The sequence below is a fragment of the Vanrija pseudolonga genome, chromosome 7 (assembly GCF_020906515.1).
Source record: "Vanrija pseudolonga chromosome 7, complete sequence".
NCBI classification, from domain to species: Eukaryota; Fungi; Basidiomycota; class Tremellomycetes; order Trichosporonales; family Trichosporonaceae; genus Vanrija; species Vanrija pseudolonga.
Window position 1 is genome coordinate 437,249 of NC_085855.1, and position 26,174 is coordinate 463,422.

Here is a 26,174-nt window from a genome sequence, read left to right on the forward strand (position 1 = left end):
GACCGTCGGGGCGGCACTCGGCTTCTCCATCGCGCCGCAGGCATCTTGCTCGACTTTTGTCAGCAGCACCTACCCACCAACACCTTACACAAGCATGATGTCCCTCCGCCTCCTCTCGCGCGCAACAAGAGCCTCCTCGTCGTCATCGACGACCCTCCGCCTCGCGCACCGCGCCTACTCCATCCCCGCGCGCGAGGTGCCCACCGGCCTGGGAGAGGGCGAGAAGGTCATCTGGGATAAGCTCGCCGCGCGCTTCCCCGGGACGCAGTTGCAGGTGCAGGACGTGTCTGGTGGGTTTGGGGGACGAAAGAAGGGGGAGGCAAGCTGACATCCGCGCCAGGCGGCTGCGGCTCGTTCTACGCCATCTCCGTCTCGTCCCCCGAGTTCAAGGGCCTCTCCATGGTCAAGCAGCACAAGCTCGTCAACGACTGCTTGAAGGAGGACATTAAGGGGATCCACGGATTGCAAGTGAGTCGACGGCCTTGGTGCTTTCGCTAACCCCCAGCTCAAGACAATCCCAGAGGACGCGGCATAGGGAAGAAAAATGCATATGTGGCCTCTACTCCAGTCTGTGCTGTCGCTGGCAAAACAAAACTAGTCTGTGGCAACGGGCGTGCCGGCGCCGTTGGGCGTGTCCACTGGCGTGTCGACCTCGTCGTCATCGTCGCCGCCAGCGGCGCCAGCGGCAGCCGCCGCACCGTTGCCCGACTTCTTGTTCTTCTTCTTGTTGTTCTTCTTCTTCTTGGGTATCCTGGTGAGGATCTCGGCGCCGTTCTCAGTGATGAGGATCGTCTCCTCGAACTGGGCCGACCGGCGGCCGTCGAGCGTGACGGCCGTCCAGTCGTCGCGCCAGTGGTCGAGGTTGGCGGTGCCGAGGTTGATCATGGGCTCCTGGAGCGATTGTCAGTTGCCGCACGGCTGGCTGGCCAATCACACGACTCACAATGGTAAACACCTGGCCGACCTCCATCTTTCCGGGCATCTTCGAGTTGGCGTAGTGCACAATGTTGGGGTTGCAGTGGAACAGGTTGTGGATGCCGTGGCCGGTGTAGCGGCGGACGACGCTGAAGCCCTTGGGCTTGGTGATGGACTCGATCTTGTTGCCAATCTCGCGGTAGGGGACGCCGGGCTTGCACAGCGCAATGGCCTCCTCCATCGCCTTCTTGGTCGTGTCAATCAGGTCTTGTGACTCCTGGTCAATCTTGCCGACGGGGTACGTCGCGTTCAGGTCGCCGTGGAAGCCCTTGTAGAAGAGGGACACGTCGAGGTTGACAATGTCGCCCTCGACCAGTGGCCGCTGGTCGGGGATACCGTGGCAGATGACCTCGTTGACACTGATGCACACCGACTTGGGGAACTTGTTGTAGTTGAGCGGCGAGGGGTAGCAGTTGCGGTCGATGCATGCCTGGTGGCAGATGGCGTCGAGCTCGTCCGACGTGATGCCGGGGCGGATCGCGGCGGCAGTGATGTCGAGGACCTCGCGCGAGAGCTGCCGTCAGCGCTGCTTTCGCCTCCTACTCACCCTGCACACCGTCCTCATCGCTTCAATCTCCTGCTGGGTCAGGATCTTGACCGACCGCTCGCGGACGGCCTCGCACGCGCTCCATCCCTGCGCTGTTCTGTCAGCACTTCCCGCCCATCGCAAACTCACGGTGGTCGGCGTAGTCGGGGCGCTCGATGTGCGCGGGCACCTCACGCTTCGCTGAGAGGGGGTAGACTGGCCTCAGTGTGCCGGTGAACTGGTAGCCGCGCATCGAGGCGGGGAGGGTCGAGTTCTCTGTTTGACATGTCAGCGGCGCGTCCATCGCAAGGAGTCGCCACCACGTACTCGTGTCCTCATTGTCCGCGGCAATCTTGACAATGTTGTGGATGAGCTTGTGTGTTCCCTGGGGATTAGTTACGCGTAGCACAAGCATATACATACCCCTGTGGAAGTCAGCTATGCCATCAAATGCTGCCACTCACAGTTCTTCTTGAAGCAGTCCTGGTCGCAGAAGAAGCTGCCCGCGATATTCAACCTGGCGATGTCAGCGGTTGTCCAAGCACGGTCCGCGCTCACTTCTTGCAGTGAGGGCACTCGAGACGCGAGGCCTCCTTTGCCTGGCAGCCAGTGCAGAGGGTCATTGTTGTTGTTGTATTAGTGGTGTGTATATGCGATGCAAAGGGCCGAGTACGCCAACTAAGCCGCCGCCGACGACGTGAAGAAGAAGTTGGCGCGCAGACGATCTGCAAATTGGTCACGTGAGCCGTGAGCCGAAACGACGGAGTGGCCGGCGACCACCGAGTGGTGCTTGCTGTCAGTGCCTAGGCGGTGGTGCCCCGTCGCTCGCTTGACTCATGATCGCATGCGAGCCGACGACGGACAGAGAGCGGGCCGGCGTCGAGACGAAGCACCCAGTCCAGCAGCATAAATAGCCAGCGGCAGCAGCGACACACAGCGGCGATAGCAAGTACAGCCCCCTTAGTCCTAGCCCCACCCCAGCCCAGCTCAGGCCAGCCAGCACAATGACAGCCGCCGCCATCTGCACCATCGCGTCCCTCGACCACCTCGTGCTGACGGTCGCGTCGCTCCCGCGCACGATCACATTCTACCAGCGCCTGGGGATGCGGCACGAGGTCTTCTCGCCGGCCAGCGCACCAGACACGCAGCGGCACTCGCTGCGCTTCGGGCCGTCCAAGATCAACCTGCACCAGAAGGGGTCCGAGTTCGACCCTAAGGCGACCAACGTCCAGACGGGCTCGGCGGACCTGTGCTTCGTCGTCGAGGATGACGTGCGCGTTGTCCGCGAGCGACTGCAGGCGGCCGGCCTGACCATCCTCGAGGGAGGCGAGGTCGTGCCGCGTACTGGCGCGCGCGGACCCATCGAGTCGGTCTACCTCTACGACCCGGACGGTAACCTCGTCGAGTGAGTGCTGCTGCCGGGCGCCACTGACGACGCCAGGCTGTCCAACTACAAGCAGAAGTGAGCGGTCGGAGGCCGGAGGCCGGTCGTGCAGCACAGAGAGCGTGCACGACGCCAGCTGCTCGCGCAGCTCGCCGGATAACCTCGTGGTGACACCATGTCAGTGCCGATGACATGCCGGATCTTGCATGAGAATAGTGGGACCAGGTGGGACGATAGGGACCACGAAGGGTCCATGAGGCGTCGGCGACATACGCGGCGGTGACGGATCTCCGAGATTTGTATTCGTTCGGTAATGCCTGCGTCATTGTTGGGGATGGGGATGGTGTGGTGGTATGTGATGCGAGGTGCACGGCGATGCGATGCATGAGGGCGTTGGAAGGTGCATGAGGTGGTTGTGACTGTACGTCGACGCTTGTGCTGTGGGTACTGACTGGGTGTACCGGCCCCTCTCCTCCATGCATCCCAGTGGTGCACACCCGTCACCTGCACGCGTCCAAGCTGCACATTGGCCCACCGTTAAGCAGACAACGAAGAACCAAGACATTGTGAGACAGCCAAACCAGGTCCGAGACACGAAAGTGGCAGAGCCTCTTGAGCCACCAACGCCCCATGAAATCAGAGAATCATCTCAGGCGAGATGGCCGAGCGGTCTAAGGCGCTGTGTTAAGGTGTGCTAATGCATATCCGCAGTCTTCGGACGTGGGTTCGAATCCCACTCTCGTCAATAGAGGATTCAGTTCCTCAACCTACCTTTTTGGCTTTGGCCAACGTCACCAATGTCCACCCGGACGAATCCGGGATTCCGCGCCTCCCTCGCCCGGTTGGTGCCGAGGCGTCGAGTGGCGGCCAAAGTGGGGTCCTCCGCCCTGGTCGTGGCGCGCGGCTACCTGCAAGCAAGCAAACGCACAATAGGTTCCTATCGGGTGGCTTGGGCAGGGAGGGGCTCACATCCCTGCGGGCTGCGGTGCGAGCAGCCAGGAAAGATCAACAGAGGGAGCTTTACTCGAACGACCAGTCGAGCTCCGGTACGGTAGTCGGTCCGTCGTCTCGTCGCGGTTCCGACGCGGTGCTCTAGCCGGTAGGCCGGGTGTGCACAACGCAAAGCAAAGCAAAGCAAAGCATAGCATCTTGGTTGTTCCGATTATTCTGGCAGGGTGCAGATGCAAGAATACATCGTGGCGCGCGCATCACGGGCAACAATGTCAGTGTACATCATCTGCGGCGTACGAGGCGGAAAGCAGCACCTCCCTCCGTGCCCACTCCGGTCGACGACGCCGGCGTCGTCGCACGAGCAGAACAAGCGGCCTCTGCGGGGGCGGGCCATTGCCTGCCTAGCGCCGCCGCTGGGCTGCCCTGCCCTGCCTGCCCATCTTGTCGTCATTGTCGAGTTCCTTGCGACGAGATGCATGCCAAGAGAGGGACGGTTTGTGGGTTCAGTGTGAGTAGTTCCTCCGCAATTTGGTCCCGACTCTCCGTGTATTTGTAGAGACCACTACCAATCCTCGTTGATCAATACAAATCATCTCGACACTCGGCATCTCCTCATCCACCATTGCAGCCTCCCCACACACGACCCACGGCCCGTACACCCAATCCAGATGATTCTGGCGAGCCGAGCCCATAGCTTGGTATAAGCGCCGCACCAGCCCAACCCCCGCCGCCGTCTCCATCATGACAGATTCTACTCCGCAAACAATGTTGTCAACCGCCGTCAGACCAACACCCCTCGCATCAACTATGCCCCGGTCGGGCTGGAAACAACAACCACCAGCCGGCCCGGCAGCAGCCGTTGGCGGCGGCGGCCCATCGTCCGCTGCCGCCGCTTCACTCACGCCAAAGCGCGACCGCGGCGCTGACTCGCACGACGAATCCCACAAATCAAAAAAGGCAAAGCGAAAAGGTGGCAAGGCCTGTGTCTACTGCCGAAGAAGGTGCGTGAGACGAACAGAGCTGCTTCGGCGACTAGTGTGCTGATGACGCCAGCCATATGGTCTGCGAAGGCGGCCGGCCTTGTGAACGATGGTGAGTACAGCCGCTCCCACAGCATCATGCCATGCTGACCGGCGCAGCATTAAGCGCGACATTGCCCACTTATGCCGCGACGTCACTCCGCCGTCGTCAGCAAAGAAGCCAGACCAGCCCGCCGCACCCGTCATTCCAAAGACGGAGCCACCACCGCTCGTGTTCGACACTGGCTCGTCGTCATGGCCGCTGCTGCCCCCCAGTACGACAGCGCCAGAACCGCAACAGCCCGAGGCACCGGCGCCGCCGCCAGCGCTCGACCTCGGCGTCATGACGCGCGACGTCAGCAACGTCTCGAGCGGCGGCTGGGGCGTCGGCGACAACGCCGAGTTTGGCATCCTCTCGTGAGTCGTTTGCGCGCGCGCGCGTCAGCCCACCACTACACTACCTTTGCGTCACTAAGGACGACGACGTGACTGGCGTTGGGAGCGCTAGAGCCCCCCCACGAACGCCATGCCGCCCCCCCCGACGATCGCACTCTGCTAACACCCTCCCTTCTAGTGACATGCTCAAGACGCTCCGTGTCCCCACACTGCCTGGCGGCTTTGTCGACGTGCTCTCCCAGGTCGTCCGCCGCGGCAGCAACGACCCCTCGCTCGCCGGCCCCCAGCTCGCTGGCGGCACCAGCTCAGCCCTCCAGTTGCAGGGCGCGGCCCCAGCGCAGAGCAGCAGCAGCTCGTCGGCGAGCGGACAAGCTCCGCCCGCCGCGGCCGATGCCAAGGGAAAGGGCAAGGCAGAGCCCTTCAGCAGCATCTCGCGTATCGAACAGTACCTGCTGGCCGCTGCCGACCAGCCCGATGGAACTCGTGCCGCACGATTGACACAGGTCATCCGAGCAAAGTACGAGGCCGGCTTGCTCAAGCCATACGACTATATCAAGGGCTACGAACGGATGAACCGCTGGATGGACTCTGGCCGCGCCGCCCGCATCGATGCCAGCAGAGCGCCGTCGCCGACAAAAGGCAACAAGCGCTACGTTGTCCCGCCACCGCCAAGTGGAAGCAGCATATCGCCGGATTCTCGGCGACGCATCCTCGCCGCTTTGGAAGTCTTCCGACCAAAGTTCAGACGAATCGCCAAGGAGCTCACAGATCTCGACCTCGTGTTTGTCGAGGAAGCCAACGAGCGTCTCATGCTCCAGTACGACCGTGCACTGGCATCCATCCACACGCCAAGCTGCATCTGGCGCCGTACCGGCGAGATCCAAAAGGCCAACCAAGAGTTTGCTTCTCTCACCGGCATTCCGGCGCCGTTGTTCCGCAACGGCCAGTTGTGCGTCTACGAGCTCATGGACGAGGACAGCGCTGTGCGCTTCTGGGAAGGATATGGCAAGGTTGCGTCCGAGAAGGGTGAGTTGTGAGAGCGAAGATGGTGATGATGGGTGGCGCCCACTCGGTTAGGTGTGTGTGACCTTGCACACGACGCCTTCTGGCGGCGGCGCCGGCGGCGCCCATCACACCCAACAGAACAATGAACGATTGTTAACACCCCTGGCAGGCCAAAGCCACCTGTACACCTACTGCACCCTCAAGATCCCTCTGTCACTCACCCGGGCGCAGCAGTCACGCACACAAGGCAACACGCCGTCTGTCGTGCCAGTCTCGCAGCACGGCTCGGTGCCCGACTTGATGCTGCCCCAGGCTGCTGTTGGACCACTGGGTCCCTCTGGCCAGCCGGGCGGCACCATTGACGAGGAGTACCGTGTCATCCGGACATGCTTCAGCATGACTATCCGGCGCGACCGCTACGAGATTCCTGTGGCCATCATGGGACAATGGATTGTGAGTGGGCCAGTGGCGGCGGTGCGACGATAGGCAAAGCGCTGACACTCTCTCCCAGCCTATTCTCTAAATATTGATTTTTCCCTTTGTCTTAACACTGTTTTCTTTTGGTCTGCCCGTATGGCTAGCTCTCCCCTAGATTGTAGCATTGCATGGGAGATGGATGTTGTGTTGTTGAGGCGGGTTGTGGTGGCAGGCTGGCAGTGGTTTGCATGATTAGGCTTTGGGTTTACACGAATAGAAGGTAATAATCCAAATACGAATATTCCAACTGGCAGGGCGGGTCAAACAAGCGATCGGGCGAGTAGATTTGAATCCGCGAGTCGATTGGCCCACCACCTACGTCAGACGAGCCAGCGGCGATGCGAGATTCGTGGTGGATGCGCGTGGTGCTGGCAGGCAGCCAGGCAGGCAGGCAACAGCAGCGAGTTGACGACGACGGCGACGAGGCCAGAGAAAAGAAAGAAGGATGCACAACCCAGGCCGTGTATTGCTTGTTCTCGTGCTTCTTGCAAAGATCTGGCCTCTGGGCGTGCGCCGAGGGACAAGAGCTGATGCTGCCCATGCATTGCGCGTGACCCGCGGCGTAGGATTGCAGCAGGATGAGCATGGAGCCCTGGGTGCGGCGCGTGAGCACATTTAATCTGGTGGTCCAATCGCCCATGTTGGGCTCCACAAGGGCACTTTGTCTCTTCCCCCCCGCCGCGCCTTGCCATTTCCCCCGCCTGCCTGCCTGCCGCCACCACTCGCTCACTCGATCCACACATCCCTCCATCACATCTCCTTCGTCTTCTTGTCCAACGCACCACCACCACACATACACACACAAAGCACACAAGCGTCGCTCGCCCGCGACTGCATCGGCGCGACGTGCATACCCCCTCTCGCCACTTTTCGCCACCACCTTGCATCCTGCCCCCTCCCCTCCCCTCCCTACCTACCTGTCGCCGTCGCCGCTCCAGTATCGGCCTGCGGAGCAGCAACAACGGCCTGACCACATTGACACTACGGGCGCGTAGCAGCAGCTAGCTAGCAGCATGACTCGGTAAGCAGCCCGCCTGTAGCCCTCGCCACCCGCCCAGCCCAGCCCAGCTCACACGACGCACAGCGAATCGCCGAGCCTCCTCGGCTCGTCCGAGCTCCGCGACGTCCGGCTCGTCCCGTCCTCTGTCCACGCGGCCAACATCGCCATCATCCACCCGCAGCTGCGCGACCTCGTGCTCCCGCTCGCGCGCGGCCATGTGCTCTACCCGCGCGGCAACGCGGTCGAGGAGGCGCGGTGGCGCGACGCCGACGACGAGGACGACGACGGCGACGTGGGCATCAGCGGCGGAATGGGCGACAAGACGTCCCCGCCTACCGCGTCGCGCCGCGGATACAGTGGCCAGGCAGTCGCCAAGACGCTGTTCAAGATCGGGTTCACGCCCACTTGCCTCACGACCAGGTGCGTGCGCTCGGCTCGGGCCGTGTTGTTGTTGTTGTTATCTGGGACGCCGTGCTGATACGCCGGGGGCTGCAGCGGCGCGATCCTCGCGTGTGGTGGCCAGAAGGGCGAGCTCTTCCTCTGCGACCTGCCCACCGGCGACAGGGTGCAGCGCGCGTCGCCCGTCAAGCCGTTTGCGCTCAACTTGAACCTGCCTAGCCGGTCAATCAACAACGCGATTACCATCCTGCCGTCGTACCCAGTTGGGTGGGCACGCCGCCAGGCCGAGGTCAAGAGACTGTACGGACAGCGCGAGCCGCGCAGGAGGGACATTGATTTCGAGGATGACGACGAGTCGACCCTCCGCGACAGCGACGACGAGGACGCCGACGATCTCGACGACGACATGGACATTGACGACGACAGCACGACCGGCGGCGCCCAGGTGCTGACGTACCCCAACTCGATTCCGTTCGGGCACGCCAGGCGTATCCCCATTCTTGGGGGCGATCGGAACCGCCGCTGGTCCAACACGACGAGCCTGTCGTCCCAGTCGCCGCAGTATGTGACGTCGCACGGGAGCGGGCGGCACCGCTCGCCCGCGTCCAGCTCGGAAGCGTCGCGCCGGTCCCGCCTGCAGCGCGCCGACGAACCCCGCATCCTCGTCTCGAACAACGACCAGACGGTTAAAATGTTCTCGCTCAGACGCGTCGACCGCGAGCGCGAGCGTGAGCGCGACCAGGAAGCCGCGGCAGCCGCCCATGCCAGGGCTGCACCGACGCTCGTGGACTCGCGCTACGCCGACTTTCTGAGCCACACCCCGCTGCCGCCCCCGCGGACCCTCTTCGGAAGTAGCTTTGGCTACGATTCCATTGGGCTTAACGAGGGTATCCTGGCGCAGCAGCCCCAAGTCGTGCCGGATGTGCGCGAGCACGGTCGCACTCGCCACACGTCCAACGTGGGCAACCTCCCTTACTCGTCCGGGGAGAGCTGGAGCCGACACCGAGAGCGTCCCAGGGACATTGCGCTCTCGAGGGCCAGCACCCAGACGGCTGAGCAGCAGCATCAGCAGCGCGCACTGGAGCGGGAACGGTCGCAGTCACAGTCGCAGGCTCGCGCGACCGCGGATGGTATGCTTCTCAACCGCGAGATTGATGACAGCGAGGTCGAGCCGCGCAAGCTCACACGAGTGGGCGGCACCAAGTTCAAGCTCGCCGTCAACCACTGTGGGTTGCCATCACTGGATACCACTAACCCTGCAGCATCGCTATCGCCCGATCTCCGTACCATGGTCACGGTCGGCGACTCGACCGAGGTGTTCATCTACGAGGTCCTTGACGGCGGCAAGGAGTTCCGCAAAATCGGCGTCTATTCCGCCGCCACCGACTACGGCTTCAGCACCGCCTGGAGCAAAGACGGGCGCAAGTTTGCCGTCGCGAGCCAGGACGGCCAGGTAACCGTCTGGGACCACCGCACGTCCAAGCCCCTCGCCATCTTCCACTCGTCGTCGTGTACCCCCGGCAGCGCCAGCGCCGCCTCGTCGCCCGTCACGTCGCACGCCATGGGCGACACCGAGTCCGAGGACGAGCGCACCCCCGCGATCCTCATCGACCCTGTCACCGGTGACCCGCGCCTAGGCAGCAGCACGTCTGGGCGCGATGCCGCCCGCGTTGTCAAGTTCTCCCCCGAAGGCAGCTCGCGTGACCTGCTCGTCTTCTCCGAGGTAAGCTGGTAGCCTCCTACTGTCAGCTCACACCGCAGGAAAACTACAACATTCACATCATCGATGCCCGCACCTTCAACACGCACGTCGTCGTACCCGTCCCGTACGACCTGCCGCCCCCCGCCACGCCCGCGCCGCGCCGGTACAACCGCCACGGCGTCGACGGAGGCACGTGGGGCATCTCGGGCGTCGCGTTCGACCCCACCGGCGACTGGCTGTACGCGGGCACGGAGCGGACCATTGTCGAGTGGGATATGCGCCGCTACGGCGGCGGCGAGGGCGGGACCTGGGCCATGGCGTAGGCCACCACCCATCCCCATCTACCAACATCAGCACACTCTTAAACCTACCCAAACTCAAACTCCAACTAATAGCAAGCACCCAATTGCATGTCACGGTGGGCAGCGCACCGCCGGCGAGAGAACGTATCAGAAGAACAACAACCACTGGCCCCCAAGTCTTGTAGTGAATTCCAAATGTTGTGTCCTAGCAAGTTGTAGTGTGATGCAAGTGTCACATGAGAGCAGGTATAATTGTGCGGGGTATGGGTACAACTACAATAGTCTTACAACTCGTCTCACCAGTCGAGCTTGGAGACGAGATCGCGCGCGCGGCCGACATCCTGCGCGTCCCGCTCGGCCGCGACGCGCGTGTACATGACGGGACAGTCGACCGAGTCGCAGAGCAGGCGCTCGCCGGCCGGGGTGCCAGAGCAGCCGGCGCAGATACGCTGCAGGTCGAGGAGGTGGCTCTGGGCGTCGTGCTCGGCACGGAGGAGGGCCTCGGCGCTCTCGGCCGGAGCCTGGCGGCACTCGTCGCACACTTGGCCTCCTTCGCCGCCACACACGAGACAGTGCGCCGAGAGGAAGTGCGAGTCGATGCGCAAGCCGCCCAGCGCGCCGTACTTGCCCGCCCGCTTCTGCCTCGGCATCGAGTCGTACCACTGCTCGACGTCGGCGCCAACCAGGTTGAAGATGCGCGCCAGGGGAGGGATCAGCAGGTTGCGGATGTAGTACTCTGCGTCGATGCCCAGCGACCGGTTGGCCAGCATCTCCTCGGGCATGCGCGCACGGTCGATCAGGCGCCGCCCTTCGGCGTTGCTGATCACGTAGGGGACACGTTCGGCGTACTGCGGCTCGTCGCGCGGGTCCTTGAGGATACGGCGGTATGCGACTGCTGCGCCTGGTGGTGGAATGCCCTTCTCGCTGTTGTGTCAATACCACTCATGCGCCTCCTCACTTACGAATATGTGCCCAGGCGCACCTCCTTGGCGATGATAAAATCCTGTGGGCTGACCCTTCCTTGGAGGATCTTGGTCCACTCTTGTCTGCAAAACTCCTTGATCTCGCTCAGGTCCTGGTTGCGGAACAGCATCTTGAGGCACACCTCCTCCATCTTTTGCTGCGCGGGGAAGCCGTCGCGGCGGATCGTCTCGATACCCTTTGCGTCGAATACGGGCTCCGTCTCGTCCGGGTGCTCGTACTTGAAACCCACGTAGCGCTTCTTGGCCATGAGAACCGAGCCCATGTAAACCTTCTCAAACTTGAGCTTGACGGGCTTGGGGTTCATGGCCGTGACCGTGTCGGCAATGTCGTGGCCAATCTTGAACGCCTGCTCCTTGCTCCGGCCGGGAAGGGAGATGAACAGCGAGTCTGTGTCGCCATACACAACAGTTGCGTTCCAGTCGGCGCGCGAATGGATCAGCTCCTGTGCCTTCTCGAGTGTCTCCCGCCCAGTCTGGACAATGGAGTCGGCGATCTCGATGCACGGCATGCGCCCGGAGAACGTTGCGCTGGTGTATCCGTAGGTGACGTTCTGGAGTGTCAGCTTTCACGTTGATGGGATAGCTGCACTCACGGCCATGAGCTTCAGGCCTAGCTGGCGCGCATTGAGCATCTGCGTTAGGGACTTGTCACCCCTTGCTCCCTTCATGGCATTCTTGACCATGACTCGCGTGTCCAACACCTCGCCGAGCATCTTAGCCAACAGCGACTTGCGCACCGCGGGTTTAACGAAGACCATGCCGTTCGGAGTGACTGGGGTTAGCACCGTCGAGCACAGCTGCTCACCAGTGAGGTAGTCTTTGAGTAGCTCGATCATGCCGTCTGCGACCTTGAGCTCGGTAAAGCCAAACTTGTCAGTCCCTTTGAACTTCTCCACCCGGCCCAGGCAGGTTGAGTAGCAGATGTTGTATGCGATCATGACCGACGGGTAGAGCGACTGGAAGTCGAGAACGACAATTGGGTGGTTGTAGTACTTTGACTCGGGTTCGGCAATGAGAGGCGTCGCAAACGGCGCGTTCTGCAGCCCTACCTGCTGCTTTGATGGCGAGACCATGACAAATGACTCGGGCTTCGCGAGGCGAAAGATGAACGACTCGACCTTGAATTGAGAGCCACGAAAGATGACCGCGTCAAAGTCGACGCCGAAGACGCGCGCAAACTCTGTGTTCTTTGAGACGATCTCGGCAGCGTCCAGGAGCTCTGCGTAGATCACCACGCGCTGGAACATGTATCGGAGCACAAGGGCCGTATGGCCCGGCGTTTTACTCCGCCACAGTGCGGTGAGATTGCCAGCCGAGTAGCGCGGTATCCTGGGCTGTCAGCTACACCAAGGTCATCGAGCTCACCTTTGGTGCAGAACGTGAAACACGATATTCTCAAACGTGTACTGGTTGAGCGTCACCTCCGAACGCAGAATTCGCCAGATGTTGAGTACATGTCTTCCTTCGACCTTGAACGTGGATGTGTGGTGGGCCGAGTATCCGTCTTTGCGATTGAATCCTCCGCCGCCAAGCATGCGCGAGATCTCGCTCATGAGGTCCATGCTGAAGCCCTTGTCGGCACGCGCAGAGATGTATCCCCAGGAAGAGTTGTGCAGTTCCCAGCCAGTGAGGACGTCGGGGTCCCATTCGCGGGTGGTGTCAATCACCCAGTTGATCAGGTCGAGCTCGCTCTCGACATAGGTGACGGGTATGCCGTCCAGCTTCGCCCGGCGACTGGTGGTCTGCGGTCCGTCGATGATAACATAGCCAGCATGGTATCCGGCATGAATTGTCGAGTCGAGTAAACTCTCGTCATCATTCTGGAAGCAGTAGAAGATGGCCTCGATTTCGTCTTTCTCTGGGTCAGGGAGGAGCTGACCGCGAGACGGAGCTGGGGTGAGCACATTTCGAACAGGTCTACTCACCAAAGACCTCAAGACACAGCACCGACATGTTCCTGCCTTCACGCTGCTGTTTCTTCTGCGAGAGCTTGTATCCATACTTGTTCTTCTGGGTCGGCACTGCGAGTTGTGACTTTCGTTTGAGCCGTTGGGTGGGTTTCGTTTCGTCCTGGCCAAAATATTTGAGCACTTCACGGCGGGTGGGTGGCGGTGGGCCGTATTCCCATCCATGGCGTGCTGTCGCTGGAAGGAACCGCCTTGACTTGAGCCAGGGGCGAGGGGTTGCGATGCTCGCTTGAAAATCCTGTAGATCTGCGACCCCATTCCCCTTGACGTTGAAGAGCCGCCCAGCGAAGAGCTTGGGGCGGAGGGGCACGTCAGCGGAGTTGGAGTAGAAGGGGTCGTGATACACGACCGAGTCGACGCCATTCTCCTCCATCGTATCGGCAATCGCCCCGCGAGTGGGTGGAGGCTCGCGGAATGTCCATGCGGTTGATGACAGACCGGCTTTCGAGCCAGACGACTGGACAGAGGTGTCTGCTGTGGTGGAGTTGGTAGGTACGGCCTGAGATGGATTACGGGGAGCGACTTCTTGCGAGGCGGTGTCCTCAGCGCTGGAGATTTTGACTCGTTTCTTCGACCTCCCTGTGGCAGGTGTGGACCCGGAGTCCGAAGCTGTGGAAATGGTCGCCCTCTTCTTGGACCTTGTTATCGGCGTCGAGCCGAACACGTCTGGGTCCACAAACGTAGGTGTCAATGCCGGCTTCACTTGCTTGGGCAATGCGGGTGTGGCCTGTCCATTTGGGAGGGGGGTCGCTGGGATCTCCACACTCCTCGCCTTGATCTCACTCAGCACGTGGATAGGTCGTTTGGCGGGAATCAGGGGGCTAGAAGCCGCCTGTGGCGCCTGAGAGCTCGGTTGTGGCGTTGGTGACAACCTCGCAAAGGACCGCTTAGGTTGCGGAAGCATGACTGTGTTGGGAGATACCCTCTTCTTAGACGGCGATTGGATTGGGGAGGCCGACACGGACGACCGGGATCTTGCGAAGATGTTTCGAACCAGCGAGCTAGGAAGTGTCACCTGGGCTGTGGTTACACTCTTCTGCCTCGTTGGAGTCTGGGGGCCGGCGTAGGGGTTGACTGGGGATGACAAGGCGAACGACGACGACATGTCGATGGAGTTCAAGTCTGCGAAGCCAGCCTCCTCTGCCACCCTGCGGACTCGGGATTCCTTCTTGATCGTCGAAGGTGGAGCACTCGTCGGCGTGCTAAACCGATCCCGCTTTGGCGTCGTGTTCTGTACAGGCACAGTTTGCCGGAACAGCTCGTCGAGAGCTTCGTCGTCGAGCTCAAAGTCGTCGATCACGCGCTGAGTAGCTCGAAAGTGCTGGCTCTGGCGGGCATGCAACTTTGCCGTTTCTTCGTGAAGCGCCTCCTCGTCTTTTGTATCCTGCCCCTCGCTGACATCTGTCGTCACGGCGTTCGCGTCGACCTCTGCCTCCAGAGGAGGTCCCTGAGATGCTGCCTGCGTCGCGGCGATATCGAAGGGGTTGGCCTCCTCATCATCGTCATCATCCGGTATCGGGGACGTCGGTGGCGGCGGGGACGAGGTAGGTGCTCCTGGTGACGACGCCCCACGGACAGTGGCGGCCGAGCGTACAGATCGCTGTGTCCGTTGTGTGCGTGCGGTCTTTGGCCAATGCGAGGTCACAGCTTCAAAGGTTGTCATGATCCACTGATTGTTAGCGCATCTTACACATTAAAACGCACCTTATCATAAAGTTTGCGCTCTCCCTCCTTGCCATTCGCCAAGTCTCGTGAGAACCGGTCAAATGTCAAGGTACGACTCCGCCTCCTCTCAATATCCATGCGATCTTGAAGCAACTCCCACAGCTCCTCAGAGATCTTCCAGTCACCGCCGCGGTTTTCAACCTCCTTGCCATCGACTTTGTACCCCAGCTCTTCCATCGTTCGTCCGCGGCCGCCACCACTGACGGGGAGCATGGCGATTTCGCTCGTACCGAGTCCCTTGGCCATCCGCCGGCGGCGCTCATCCTCCCACAGCTCCTTCATAGCCGGCACGAGCTTTTCCTCCGGGTGTAACGGTTGATGAAGCAGTTCGATAAAATCTTGGTGTAGTGGTCGTTCCTGCAACCTGTTCCGGTTCATAATCTGGTGAGGGAGAACATCGATCTCCAGGGTCGAGTGTGTGTCCTTCGGAGGTTCTGTTCCAACAGGGTACAGCATGTGTGCAGGAGCAGTCGATTCTGTTATTCTCCCATGCAACCCTTCTGATTCTTCGTCGTCCACGGGTAGAGGACCACGAAACTTGCCTCCGCTGAGATTGAGCATGCCACATCCGTAGAGGTCGAAGTCGCACATGAACTGGAGAACGTGAGACAGGTGCGCCTCGTGGGGCTGCCACTCCTGACCGAGGACCACAGGCTTGCGGAGTTGTTCCATTGCAAGATAAATTCGTTTCGGGTTGGCGAGTGTAACTCGAAGAAAGTACGAGTAGCCGATATGATACCCATAGAACGGGATGCCCTTGACGAGCAGCACGCTGACAACATGGAGGTGCTTGGTGTCGGTCCCGCCGGCAAAGTTGGCCGCTGCAGACTTTCCACTAGGGTTTTGCCGCAGTGCAAGGCATAGAGCATGGTTGAGACTGACCGCAAACCGCTGGCACAGTTTGACGACGCGTTCCGGCCTGAGCGGGTCGATCGAGTCCATGGGGAACGGCACATAGAAGTAAGGGTAGCACATGTGGACGTTTGCGCATATCTTCTGCTGGGCGGTCGTGGTCCCGAATATGCGAATTACGGGCATGGCGCTCGGGTTGAGGCCGGGCGGCACGGCAGTCGGCAGCGTCGAGGGTACGTACAGCGAGCGCAGGGACGGTAGCGGCGCGGCCATGGTGGTCGTGATGTGGGTGATCCGGAGACTGAGCGCTGGCTCGCCTGGCGTCAGCGTGTGAAAGACAGGCACACTCACTCTCCGGACCACCTTGGGACGACATGACTGGGAAGTGTTGCCAGTCGTCGATGTGCGCGATGCACAGAGAAGAAGTGCGAACGACAACAACAAATCCAAGATGCGACACCGTCATCTATCCGCCCACAAGACTCGGGTTCGGCACGTGACTTTTGGTGGAGGGCTGGGGTCCCCGCAACGGCTTCTGGCTTTCTGTCAGTGCTCGCACGTCATGAGGGGTGATGATCGCAGCAAGCCGAAAGACAACGGACGGGTTGCTTGGAAAGCATCTCTTGACTTCTTATGTTTCTTCGTACTCGTACTTTGGCACGCTTTCGACCTTTGCTTTCTCCTGTGTATATCCCCACATATCGATCATTCAGCTCAACGACAGCCATAATGACAAAAGTCGCCGTCGCCCAGATCCTGTCGACCCACGACGTGAAGCACAACCTCGCGGTCTCGGCCAAGGTTGTGCGCGACGCCGTTGCTGAAGGAGCAAAGGTGAGCTGAGCGTCTGATACTCCAGCTAACCTCAGGCCGTGTTCCTCCCCGAGGCGGCCGATTTCATCGCACGCAGCGCTCAGGAGACGTTCGAGCTCTCCGCTCCCCTCTCGAAGCACGAGTACACCAAGGGATTGCAGGCGCTCGCCAAGGAGCTCGGCGTCGTCATCTCCGCCGGCGTACACGACCTTCCCGAGGCGTACGAGAACGACGACGAGCCAGAGAGCAGCTTGAGGGTGTACAACACCCATGTGCTCATCGGCACTGACGGCGAGCTGCTCGCGCGGTACCGCAAGGTGGGTGGTAGCGTATCGCTAAAGTCGCTAAACGTTAGATCCACCTCTTCGACGTTGAGCTGCAGCAGGCGGCTGGGGCAGACGGCGTCGTTCCAGCTCCTAAGCGTACTGGCGAGTCGGACCGTGTTCGCCCTGGCAAGGAGATTGTGCCTCCCGTCGCTGTCAACGGGCTGGGCAAGGTCGGCCTCGAGATCTGCTACGACCTTCGCTTCCCCGAGCTGCACATCATCCAGACGCGCCTGGGTGCTCAGATTCTCACCTTCCCGTCGGCTTTCACGCTCAAGACTGGCAAGGATCACTGGGGTAGGTTCCGGAATCTGTAGCGCGGCTAACCTGCGACAGCCACCCTCCTCCGGGGTATCGCGATCCAGTTCCAGGTCTACGTGCTCGCCTCCGCACAGTACGGTGCCCACAACCCCCAGCGTTCGTCGTGGGGTGAGGCCCTGGCCTTCGACCCCTGGGGCCGCCAGCTCGGCCGCCTGCGTAGCGTCGAGGACGACGGTGACAAGGCCAGCATTGACAAGGTGTACGCCGAGGGCGGCGAGTACTTCCTCACGGACATTGACCTTGACACGGTCACGTAGGTCGCCTGGGCCCGACAGAGCTGACCCACCAGGAGCACGAGGAAACAGATCCCCCTGGCCTTCCAGAAGCGGACCGACATCTACGGCGTGGTGGGCAAGGAGCTTCCTCCCCACCCTATCTAGTTGTACACTTGTAGTGTTCTGGGCCTATGCATAGAGGGTGGAATGGGCTGTGGCAGCGAATCGGGGTGCAGAAGGCGTCAGGACTCGCCAGTTCTTCACGCTCGCACCACCCCCGAAGACACCAATCAAATCTCGGCGAGATGGCCGAGCGGTCTAAGGCGCTGTGTTAAGGTGTGCTAATGCATATCCGCAGTCTTCGGACGTGGGTTCGAATCCCACTCTCGTCAGCAGAGGGTTCAGTTCCTCCGTAAGATCCTCTTTTGCGGTTATAGAAGTTGAAGAGGAAGAAGAGGTCGAGGTTGTGGCTCCTGGGTGGGGTAGGGAGGATCGTCATTTTGTCGGCCTCCACCTTTTGTGGTTGTTGTCACTCAACTTGATCTTTGGTCCCGTTCTGCCAACTTGGCTTTGGGTCGGACAAAGCCAGACTGACAATCCATTCAGACGACGCCATCTAGCATCCTACTCTCCTCCATCTCACTCACCACAATGGACACCCAACCAAGCTCGCCAAATGGCGGGCCCGGCGACGTGCACGACGTGCAGCCACCCGCCGACGTGGACAATGACGACAAGGGCGATGCCCCTCCCAACGCGTCGCAGCAGTCGATGGATGTCGACAAGGACGACAATGACGCGACCGCGGGCGACAAGGAGGGGGAGAAGGACGGCGAGAAGGATGGAGAGAAGGATGGCGAGAAGAGCGAGAAAAAGCCCAAGAAGAAGTCGGGCACGCGTACCAAGATCAAGGCGGCCAAGGGCGAGGACATGATCGCATACACGACGGCGTTCGTCCCCGGACTGTGAGTTGACAACAATCCCGTCACAACTGACATCCAGGTACAATGTCAAGAACCCCGCAGGCGACTTTGTGCAGAAGGAGTCCAACGTGGACATTATTCGGCATCAGAGCGTCGCCAAGGTCAAGAAGGAGAAGGAGGCGATCGAGGAGGAGCGGCGGTTGGAGAAGGAGAAGCGCGAGCAGGAGAACGGCGGCCCGGTGGACGACCTCCCAGTGGTGCGTTAGCCCGAGCGAGCTCCACTAACTCGCAGGAGAACCCATTAAACAAGATCCTGATCATCCACCCGGGATCGCGGTACCTCCGCCTTGGCCGCGCGTCCGACTTCTACCCGCACGAGGTGCCGAACTGCATCGCGCGGCCCGCGAACTCTGTCGGCGGGTCGTCGCCCCCGGTGCTGGGCAAGCGGCCGGCCGAGGACGAGTGGGACGCCAACATTGGCCACCTGCGCGACTACCTCCGCAACCGGCTGCGCGCGAACAAGCTCGTGACGGACTGGAAGGAGGGGTCGCGCGTGAACGCTGCCAACGCGCGCGCCAAGCCCGAGAACATCCCCGAACACAACGACCCCTACAGGATAGACTGGACCGAGCTCGAGGGCCGCAAGTTTGTCGTTGGCACCGAGGCCCTCCGCCTGCCCCCGTCGGCGGGGTACACTGTGCGCTACCCCATTCTGCGGCGGCGGTTCAACTCGCGCGACTGGAAGTCCCGGCAGCCGCTGCTGGACGACCTGACCACGATTATGGTGGAGAGTTTGCGGACCGAGCTGGATATCCTGCCCAAGGACTTCAAGGTGGGTAGACAGGGTTGTGCAGTGCTGATGGCTAGAACTACTCGGTCGTGCTCATCGTGCCGGACCACGGCGACAGGATCTATGTCGAGGAGCTGACGAACCTCATTCTCAACGTCATGGGTTTCAAGGAGATCGCCGTGCACCAGGAGTCGTATTGTGCCATTTTTTCCGCCGGCATGTCGTCGGCGTGTGTTGTGGACATTGGATCGCAGGAGACGTCGGTGACGTGTGTGGACGAGGGCATGGTCAACCCCGACACGCGCATCAACCTGTCGTTTGGCGGCGACGACGTGACAGCCGCGCTCATGGCGCTGCTCGAGCGCTCGTCGTTCCCGTACAAGGACGTCGACCTCGCCCGGGCCCAGGACTGGATCATGCTGGACAACCTCAAGATCCGCATCTGTACACTCGAGGAGCACCTCGTCGCCAACACGCCATGGGACTTTTATGTCCTGTCCGAGGGCTTGACGAAGAAGTACAACTTGAGGACGTATGATGAGAACGTACTGGCCCCGCTGTGCTGGTTCGACACGAGAATGGTAGGTTTGGGTTGTGGGACCAGGTGGCTGACGGCAGATCGACTTTGACACCAAGACGGAGGGCACGGCGTCGCTGTTCAACCCTTCTGGCGAGGTGACCGACCTGATCAAGTCGACGTACGGCGAGCCGACGGCCGCGATGAAGGCGTGCACGGCACACCTGTTCCCGAGCAAGGAGGGTGAGACGCAGGAGGCACGAGGCGACGGCGCGGAGGGAACGCCTGCGTCCCGCGTGTCCACACCTGCCGCCGAGTCGGACGCTGGCGTTTCGACGCCAGCGCCATTGTCCAAGACGGCCAACGCGTCGCCGAATGCCGCACCGTCGGCTACCCCGGTACCACCGCAGCTCCTCGGCACGAGCCTGCTCCCGCCGACGGCAACGACATCGGCAAATGCCACCCCTGCGCCTGAGGGCGGCGAAGGAACTGCAGTCGAGGAAGGCCCTTCGTACGACATTCCGTACGAGGCATCCAAGACGCCGCTGGACGGAGCCATCGCCGCGTCGATCGCCCAGTCGGCCTCCGAGAACAAGGTCAAGGCCGCTGCGTCGTCTGTGCTGCTTATTGGTGGCGGCTCGGCGCTCAAGGGCCTGGCGCCGTTCATTGCTGAGAGGTAAGCTGCGAAAAGCTGACGCTGTAGCTGACACCCCAGACTCCCTCCCCTTCTCCGCCAGCGTGGCTTCTCCATCCCCGAGGTCCAGATCGTACCGCCACCACGAAACTTGAATCCCAAGTTCGTGAGCTGGAAGGGCGCGAGCGTCATGTGCAACCTCGAGTCGCTGAGCGACATGTGGATCCGACCCGACGAGTTTGAAGCGATTGGGGCGCGCGCTCTGCAGGACAGGTACATGTTCTTGTGAGGGCGAGTGTGGCGGGTCTCAACTTGTGGCATGCATAGCGCTACAGTAGGCGTACAGATATTACTATGCGAGGTAGATGGCAGTATGGTGGGGTGGAGGCAGAGGCAGTCTATGGCAGGGGTACAGTGTGATGTTGTCTAGATGGCAGCTACAGGTTCATGTCGGGGACGTTTGGTGTCGGCCAGCGGGTCGTCCTCGTGCGGGTGCTTGAGGGAGCCGCAGGAAGCGGGAGTGGACGTCGGCGTGGGTGTAGGCGGCGCGCTGGCACCGGCCCGGGCAACGACGATGCGTTGCCCACACAGCCAAGAATGGTGGTATATGGCGACAGCGCGTTCCGCAGCGTCGGGATGCACGAACTCGATGCGCGCGGCAGGCAGCGCGACCTCAATGCGCACGATGGGCGCGAGCGGCTCGAACGCGGCGCGGAGGTCGGCCTCGCGCGTCCCAGTCGCGAGGTTGGACAGGAGCACCGCAGCAGCGGCGCCGTCGGCTGATGATGACACAGGCAGGGGCTGCGGTTGGTTGTCGGGTCCGGCCGCCGCTTCGCCCTGGGCAGCGACGACGTCGCTGCTGCGTAATGGGCTTGGACGCGGGGATGCGCCGAAACTGAGGCGCGATGGACGGCCGCACGACGACGGGGTCGCGCCTGGTCCCAGCCTTCTCGCTGGCGCGGCGGGGCTGGAGGCTGGGGCGGAGGGGGATGACGCCGCGATGAGCGGCGACAGTGGCGACTGGGCCAGCCTTGGCGTGGCGGCGGGGCGCTGGAAGAACGGCGTGGGACGGTACGCCTGCGGCTGCTGGCGCGGCACGAGCATGTCGCATACGCTTGCGTCGAGGCGCCGCTGGTGCTCGCTGGGGCCCGGGGCTGCATTCGCCGCCGCCTCAGCTGGCGACGAGGGCACTGGGGTGGCGGGCGCGGACCGACACAGTGTGGGGCAGGTGCGCGTCTTTGGTGGGCCGGTCAGGCGCGCGATCACGTCGTTGGCGCGCCGGCATACCTCGTCGACGGAGGGCCCGGGGGATATTGGGTCTGTCATTGTGAGCGGGTGTGTGTGTGGGAGGGAGGGTGAGGGGGGAGGTAAGAATGCGGCGCAGCGCAGCGTTTATAAGCCGACTCGAGCGGGGTATGCCTGCAGTGCCAAGGCTCGTGGCAAGAGTGGGGCAACGGTGGCGACGTCGAGTCGGTGGAGACCGCTCAATCTCCGCGCTCCTTGCCATGCCGCGTGCCGATGCCGAAGCGTTCCTCGTCGTTTCGACCGACTTTGCGAGTTGACGTATCGACCGACGACAGTCTCTCACACCACACACACGACCATGACCTCGCCGCAGCCATTCATCCCCGACGAGCAGCAGAATGCGCCCCGCCCAGTGGGGTACATTGAGCACGGGTGGAACAAGTGCAAGGAGCAGCCCATGGTGCCAATAGGTGCGTGAGCGAGTCGGCGAGCGTGCGTGTTGCTGACTCGACTCCACCAGGCGCAATCGCCACCACGGCGGCGCTGCTCGGCGCGTCGGCGTCCCTGCGTAGCGGGAACAGGCGGCAGTTCCAGCACTTCCTGCGCCTGCGTGTTGCGTAAGTCGGCGTCGTGGACACAGCTGACACCACCAGCGCGCAGGGCGTCACCGTCGTCGCGATGGTCGTCGGCGCGTTCATGCTCACCGAGAAGGCGGAGGACGTGGCCGAGAAGCGTGCGCGGGCTAGGACGAGTAAGTGGCGACTAGGGGAGGGAGGCAACGGAGAAGGAGAGAAGGAGCGCAGCTCACGCCAACCCCCGCAGACCTCCCGCCCCCCGACCCCGTCCCCGCGCCGACCGAGGAGATCGACCACCTCTACCCCCCGCGCAACAAGACGCGCGTGTCCGACTTCACCCGCCGCCTGCGCGAGGCCGAGGACCAGCAGCGGACCGACGATGCGATCGTCAACGCGCGCAAGTAAGCAGGGGGGCCGAGGGGGGGAAGAGGAGCGAGGCCGGCGGGGAGGAGCATTCCATTCCGAATTGGCGTCGGAGCGAGACGCGAGGCACTTCAAAACATATGACTACTCCACATGCAACTGTTCCATTACTTGCATTCTTGAACTGGACGTCGGGGTCGAGCCGACGCCGACGACGCCTCGCACCTCCTTCTCGCACCCGCCCCGACGCACCCCTAAAAACCTAGGCTTTGGGAGACTGAACTCCCTGTTGACGAGAGTGGGATTCGAACCCACGTCCGAAGACTGCGGATGTACATGTATACACCTTAACACAGCGCCTTAGACCGCTCGGCCATCTCGCCGGGCGTGTCTGCGACGGCGAGCGGAGGGGTTTGGGTGGCGCCGAGGTTGGGCGGGGTGGTGAGCAGACCGAGGAGAGATCGGCCACTGCGGACGATCATGATCGGCAACACCTCTGCGCCCTCCACCCCCCTGCCACAGATTCAATGCATTATGCCTATATGCCTATGCCTTCTCCAGCTCCTTCTTGGCCGTCACGACGAGCTTGTCGAGCTCGGCTGTCGCCTTGTCCACAATCTCCTGAATGTCGTCGGTACCCTCCTCGCCGCGACCGCCGAGGGCCTTGAGGCCGTCGGTACGTGCAACGCGGATCTGGGTCTTGGCCGCCTCGGCCGTCTCGCCAAAGCTCTTTGCGATCTGCGTGCGCACCTCGCCCGAGGGCTTTGGCACAGGGATCTTGATACCCGTGCCGTCGCGCAGAGGGCTCAGGCCGGGCAGGTTGGCCTTGTTGATCGCGCTCTCGACGTGCTTGAGCGCCGAGGGCTCCCACACGTCGACGTACAGCGCGTTGTTGCGCATCGTGACGGACGCCACTTGGTTGAGGTTCACGCCGCCCTGGTTGGGGAGAGTAACCTTGACTGTGTCAAGGACGGCTGGGGGTGTCAGCTTCGGGATACGGCGTGAAAGTGGGACAGCACGTACCAGGGGACACACGCCCACGGCCACGCTCGACGCCCTCAAAGACAATGCCCTTGGCCCACTCGGTCGACTTGGTGACCCGCTCCTTCGTCTTGGCGATGACGGCGTCGCGCTCCTCGGCAGAGAGGCCCTCGTCGGCCTCGGCCTCGGCATCCTTGCCCTTGCCCTTGCCCTTGCCTTTTCCGCCCTTCTCGGCCTTCTCAGGTCGGTCGTTCTTGCCGCCGCCCTTGCCGCCCTTGGCCGCCTTCTTGAGCAGCAACGAGGTGGACGAGAAGGTGCGGGGTCCGGGGGCCGAGACGGCGACGGCGGCGCGGGCGAGCGGTCGGGCAGCGACGCGCGGCGCGACAGACGCGCTGGCGACGGCCCGCGTGAGAGTGTAGCGCAGAGACATGTCGTGTGAGGTGCTAGCTGCAAAAGTCAAAGTCAAAGTGGACCACTCTTTTTGGTCGGTGTGCCGACCGGCGGTGGGTTCCGTACTCGATTCCCTTCATGTCCTCACGTGACTGTAATCTCGAGTTCCAAAAGTTGCAAGTCTGACATCTCTCTCCACAACAACAACCACACCACCACAACCATGGCGCGCTTCACAAACATTGGCATGCCGCGCAAGACGTTCGTCGCGTCCGCGGCCGAGGAGAAGGCCGAGAAGGGCGAGCGGGAGCCTGACGCCGACGCGCCCGAGGCTGGACCGTCAAAGGGGGAGAAGCGCAAGGGCTGGGGCCGTGACCCGGAGATCGCAAGTGAGTCTGTCGGCGTCGCCGCCACCGGCCCGCCCGCGCTGACGCCCGCCAGAACGTGCACGACAGACCGACATCCGCACCGAGCAGCGACGACTGCAGCGTATCGACGAGCGCGCGCAGGCTACCACCTGCTTTGCGTGCCGCGCCGTCGGGCACACGGCGCGCGAGTGCCCCAACATCCTGCTCGCGGCGAGCGGGCAGAACGGCAGCGCGGCCATGCTCGAGGCGGACAAGATGGCTGAGCGACAGGCGGAAGCCGGCGACGACGACGGCAGCGGCAAGAACAAGAAGGGCAAGAAGGCAAAGGGCAAGGGCAAGGAGCAGGCGACTGGGCGCGATCTGACCAGCGGGAAATGCTATCGGTGCGTCCGAGCGCAATGGCACCGCTGACATCGCAGGTGTAACTCTGAGAAGCACTCGCTGTCAAACTGCCGCAAGCCGATTGACAAGGCCAACCCGACGCCGTACGCGACCTGCTTTGTGTGTCTCGAGACGGGCCACCTGTCCGCCGCGTGCCCGAAGAACAGCAAGGGCGTGTACGTCAACGGCGGCAGCTGCAAGGTGTGCGGGAGTGTCGCGCACCGCGCCAACGACTGCCCAGACGACAAGCGCGAGAAGGCCGCCCCGGAGCGGTTCCACGCCAACACGTATCTCGGGACTGGAGCCGGGGCGGGCGCAGACGAGGACGACTTCATGGTCAACCACCGCCAGTTCCGCGCGCCTGCGGGCCAGAAGACGCGCCACGAGGCGGCAAAGAACTCGCAGCGTGGGCCGGCAAAGCGGCCGGGTGAGGAGGGTGCCTTTGCCCCTGCACCGGCTGCCGTTGCGGCCAAGCCCAAGCCCAAGCCTAAGAAGGTCGTCACGTTTTGATTGTAATTAGGGTCCCGAGGGATTAATACAGGCAGGGGTTATTGCTACAACAGAGAGTAGGGGGAGGGGTGACCTCTGTGCGTTCTTATAGCGACAAGGTCTCCGTCAGCGGGCTGCTGCTGCTGCCCCACTCGGCCTGAGTTCTAAAGATTTGATGCCCGACGGCACCCGCTCACGCGACTTGCCCAAACTGCGTGGTCTCCGCGGGTCGCACAGACCCCACTGCCTATGCTACGGCCGTTGTTTCTGTCGTGATGGACACGAGGTCGGTATCGAAGAGCTCGATAAACTGGGGTGTGAGGGGTGATCCTGGCTTGCTACGAAGTTGAGTAGCCACGCCCACTCACCTGCTCGTTCAACACGCGCACCTTCATGCCCGCGTATCGTCTGTACTCCTCCAGAATGGAGCTCAGCGCCCAGCGCTGCAGCTTGCGCCAGCAGCCGACTACAGTGCCGGTGCGGTGACGGCCGAGGTTGCAGCACACGAGGGTGGGGAACGTCGACGGCTGGAGGAGGAGGGTGAGGGCGTGGATGATCAGCGGCTCCGTGGGCGGCGGGAGGGGCGGGAGGTGGTCTGGAGAATACTGTCAGTGGTGCTATACGCAGTTCACGTCAGCACCCACACTGCCCGCTCATCCGCACGATGCCAGTGTCGCCGTAGGGCGGGGGAAAGTGCGGGTTGAGCGACACCTGCGGCGCGAGGTTGTGCAGCGTGATGCCCTGCGACTCGAGGAACGACTGGCTGGCGGGTCAGCGGGGAGACATGATATGTAACCCACAAGATGTCGGACGGCTCCTCGGCGCCCACCCAGATGACGGTGCGCAGGTCCAGCTTCTCGAGGAAGGTGAAGTTGAGCTCTGTGGGCTGGGCCGAGCGGTAGAAACCTGGCGGGGCGTCAGCTACGGCGAAGAGAACGCTAGCTCACCGTCCTCGACGCTGCCAAAGTTCATTGGGGGGACGATTTTCGCCATGGCTGCTGCTGTGGTGGGGTTGGAAGACAAGAGTGAGATGGCAGCAGTGTTGTCGCTTGAAACGTGTGGTCCAACGACCACTCTGAGGTCATCGCGTGGTGCTTCGGGACGAATCCTAATACATTTGGTTCCGCGGGTAATTGTAGCCCAACGCATTAGGAACGCCATTAACCCACCTCGCCTTGCCCCA

The 26,174-nt window shown here is 62.1% G+C and overlaps 14 protein-coding genes and 3 non-coding genes across 18 annotated transcripts; 10 read left to right on the forward strand and 7 right to left on the reverse strand.

Annotated features, from left to right (window-relative positions):
- Window positions 1-97: 97 nt before the first annotated feature.
- Window positions 98-535, forward strand: BOL3 (BolA-like protein 3; the record flags this gene model as incomplete). The annotated part of the gene is made up of 3 exons (XM_062775559.1): window positions 98-290; window positions 341-468; window positions 506-535. The coding sequence occupies 3 exons, from the start codon at window positions 98-100 to the stop codon at window positions 533-535; spliced, it is 351 nt and encodes a 116-aa protein (XP_062631543.1).
- A 59-nt stretch (window positions 536-594) lies between these two features.
- Window positions 595-2,124, reverse strand: METAP1 (Methionine aminopeptidase 1; the record flags this gene model as incomplete). Its single annotated transcript, XM_062775560.1, has 8 exons — window positions 595-891; window positions 944-1,489; window positions 1,523-1,614; window positions 1,652-1,777; window positions 1,829-1,886; window positions 1,925-1,926; window positions 1,966-2,018; window positions 2,060-2,124. The coding sequence occupies 8 exons, from the start codon at window positions 2,122-2,124 to the stop codon at window positions 595-597; spliced, it is 1,239 nt and encodes a 412-aa protein (XP_062631544.1).
- A 243-nt stretch (window positions 2,125-2,367) lies between these two features.
- RDO1_1 (Glyoxalase domain-containing protein RDO1) lies at window positions 2,368-3,259 on the forward strand. The gene is made up of 2 exons (XM_062775561.1): window positions 2,368-2,906; window positions 2,943-3,259. The coding sequence occupies exons 1-2, from the start codon at window positions 2,506-2,508 to the stop codon at window positions 2,965-2,967; spliced, it is 426 nt and encodes a 141-aa protein (XP_062631545.1). The 5' UTR covers window positions 2,368-2,505; the 3' UTR covers window positions 2,968-3,259.
- A 262-nt stretch (window positions 3,260-3,521) lies between these two features.
- Window positions 3,522-4,033, reverse strand: LOC62_07G009022 (uncharacterized protein; the record flags this gene model as incomplete). The annotated part of the gene is made up of 3 exons (XM_062775562.1): window positions 3,522-3,556; window positions 3,657-3,772; window positions 3,855-4,033. 3 exons carry the CDS (start codon window positions 4,031-4,033, stop codon window positions 3,522-3,524), a joined length of 330 nt encoding a protein of 109 aa, XP_062631546.1.
- On the forward strand, window positions 3,538-3,630 carry LOC62_07G009021. Its single transcript is given in 2 exon segments — window positions 3,538-3,575; window positions 3,591-3,630. It is a non-coding gene; the product is annotated as a tRNA-Leu (tRNA).
- A 285-nt stretch (window positions 4,034-4,318) lies between the features above and the next one.
- Window positions 4,319-6,889, forward strand: RDS2_1 (Regulator of drug sensitivity 2). The gene is made up of 7 exons (XM_062775563.1): window positions 4,319-4,344; window positions 4,393-4,837; window positions 4,890-4,928; window positions 4,976-5,272; window positions 5,430-6,277; window positions 6,426-6,709; window positions 6,768-6,889. Exons 2-7 carry the CDS (start codon window positions 4,578-4,580, stop codon window positions 6,777-6,779), a joined length of 1,740 nt encoding a protein of 579 aa, XP_062631547.1. The 5' UTR covers window positions 4,319-4,344; window positions 4,393-4,577; the 3' UTR covers window positions 6,780-6,889.
- Window positions 6,890-7,428: 539 nt separating this feature from the next.
- SPCC4G3.03_1 (putative protein) lies at window positions 7,429-10,381 on the forward strand. Of its 2 annotated transcripts, XM_062775564.1 has the most exons (5): window positions 7,429-7,754; window positions 7,818-8,153; window positions 8,229-9,358; window positions 9,395-9,855; window positions 9,894-10,381. In XM_062775564.1, exons 1-5 carry the CDS (start codon window positions 7,747-7,749, stop codon window positions 10,155-10,157), a joined length of 2,199 nt encoding a protein of 732 aa, XP_062631549.1. In that variant the 5' UTR covers window positions 7,429-7,746; the 3' UTR covers window positions 10,158-10,381. The 2 variants fall into 2 exon arrangements, with proteins under 2 accessions (XP_062631549.1, XP_062631548.1); XM_062775565.1 differs by having other exon boundaries at window positions 8,229-9,855.
- A 51-nt stretch (window positions 10,382-10,432) lies between these two features.
- On the reverse strand, window positions 10,433-16,039 carry REV3 (DNA polymerase zeta catalytic subunit; the record flags this gene model as incomplete). The annotated part of the gene is made up of 8 exons (XM_062775566.1): window positions 10,433-11,060; window positions 11,099-11,670; window positions 11,713-11,891; window positions 11,925-12,448; window positions 12,485-13,010; window positions 13,045-14,755; window positions 14,791-15,980; window positions 16,015-16,039. 8 exons carry the CDS (start codon window positions 16,037-16,039, stop codon window positions 10,433-10,435), a joined length of 5,355 nt encoding a protein of 1,784 aa, XP_062631550.1.
- A 254-nt stretch (window positions 16,040-16,293) lies between these two features.
- On the forward strand, window positions 16,294-17,547 carry NIT1 (Deaminated glutathione amidase). Its single transcript, XM_062775567.1, has 5 exons — window positions 16,294-16,497; window positions 16,533-16,793; window positions 16,832-17,096; window positions 17,136-17,373; window positions 17,410-17,547. Exons 1-5 carry the CDS (start codon window positions 16,297-16,299, stop codon window positions 17,498-17,500), a joined length of 1,056 nt encoding a protein of 351 aa, XP_062631551.1. The 5' UTR covers window positions 16,294-16,296; the 3' UTR covers window positions 17,501-17,547.
- An 87-nt stretch (window positions 17,548-17,634) lies between these two features.
- LOC62_07G009027 lies at window positions 17,635-17,727 on the forward strand. Its single transcript is given in 2 exon segments — window positions 17,635-17,672; window positions 17,688-17,727. It is a non-coding gene; the product is annotated as a tRNA-Leu (tRNA).
- Window positions 17,728-17,972: 245 nt separating this feature from the next.
- On the forward strand, window positions 17,973-20,524 carry SPAC664.02c (putative actin-related protein 8). The gene is made up of 6 exons (XM_062775568.1): window positions 17,973-18,300; window positions 18,338-18,515; window positions 18,551-19,090; window positions 19,126-19,629; window positions 19,667-20,241; window positions 20,281-20,524. The coding sequence occupies exons 1-6, from the start codon at window positions 17,987-17,989 to the stop codon at window positions 20,486-20,488; spliced, it is 2,319 nt and encodes a 772-aa protein (XP_062631552.1). The 5' UTR covers window positions 17,973-17,986; the 3' UTR covers window positions 20,489-20,524.
- A 101-nt stretch (window positions 20,525-20,625) lies between these two features.
- On the reverse strand, window positions 20,626-21,525 carry LOC62_07G009029 (uncharacterized protein; the record flags this gene model as incomplete). The annotated part of the gene is made up of 1 exon (XM_062775569.1): window positions 20,626-21,525. One exon carries the CDS (start codon window positions 21,523-21,525, stop codon window positions 20,626-20,628), a length of 900 nt encoding a protein of 299 aa, XP_062631553.1.
- Window positions 21,526-21,721: 196 nt separating this feature from the next.
- On the forward strand, window positions 21,722-22,558 carry RCF1 (Respiratory supercomplex factor 1, mitochondrial). Its single transcript, XM_062775570.1, has 4 exons — window positions 21,722-21,914; window positions 21,965-22,061; window positions 22,098-22,195; window positions 22,267-22,558. The coding sequence occupies exons 1-4, from the start codon at window positions 21,803-21,805 to the stop codon at window positions 22,422-22,424; spliced, it is 465 nt and encodes a 154-aa protein (XP_062631554.1). The 5' UTR covers window positions 21,722-21,802; the 3' UTR covers window positions 22,425-22,558.
- Window positions 22,559-22,672: 114 nt separating this feature from the next.
- Window positions 22,673-22,765, reverse strand: LOC62_07G009031. Its single transcript is given in 2 exon segments — window positions 22,673-22,712; window positions 22,728-22,765. It is a non-coding gene; the product is annotated as a tRNA-Leu (tRNA).
- Window positions 22,766-22,899: 134 nt separating this feature from the next.
- frr (Ribosome-recycling factor) lies at window positions 22,900-23,799 on the reverse strand. Its single transcript, XM_062775571.1, has 2 exons — window positions 23,406-23,799; window positions 22,900-23,356 (listed from the first exon to the last, which is right to left on the reverse strand). Exons 1-2 carry the CDS (start codon window positions 23,791-23,793, stop codon window positions 22,929-22,931), a joined length of 816 nt encoding a protein of 271 aa, XP_062631555.1. The 5' UTR covers window positions 23,794-23,799; the 3' UTR covers window positions 22,900-22,928.
- A 177-nt stretch (window positions 23,800-23,976) lies between these two features.
- On the forward strand, window positions 23,977-25,012 carry Zcchc9 (Zinc finger CCHC domain-containing protein 9; the record flags this gene model as incomplete). Its single annotated transcript, XM_062775572.1, has 3 exons — window positions 23,977-24,142; window positions 24,195-24,504; window positions 24,541-25,012. 3 exons carry the CDS (start codon window positions 23,977-23,979, stop codon window positions 25,010-25,012), a joined length of 948 nt encoding a protein of 315 aa, XP_062631556.1.
- A 226-nt stretch (window positions 25,013-25,238) lies between these two features.
- Window positions 25,239-25,984, reverse strand: DG1060 (putative tyrosine-protein phosphatase; the record flags this gene model as incomplete). Its single annotated transcript, XM_062775573.1, has 5 exons — window positions 25,239-25,301; window positions 25,360-25,586; window positions 25,636-25,754; window positions 25,792-25,897; window positions 25,939-25,984. The coding sequence occupies 5 exons, from the start codon at window positions 25,982-25,984 to the stop codon at window positions 25,239-25,241; spliced, it is 561 nt and encodes a 186-aa protein (XP_062631557.1).
- Between the last annotated feature and the right edge of the window lie 190 nt (window positions 25,985-26,174).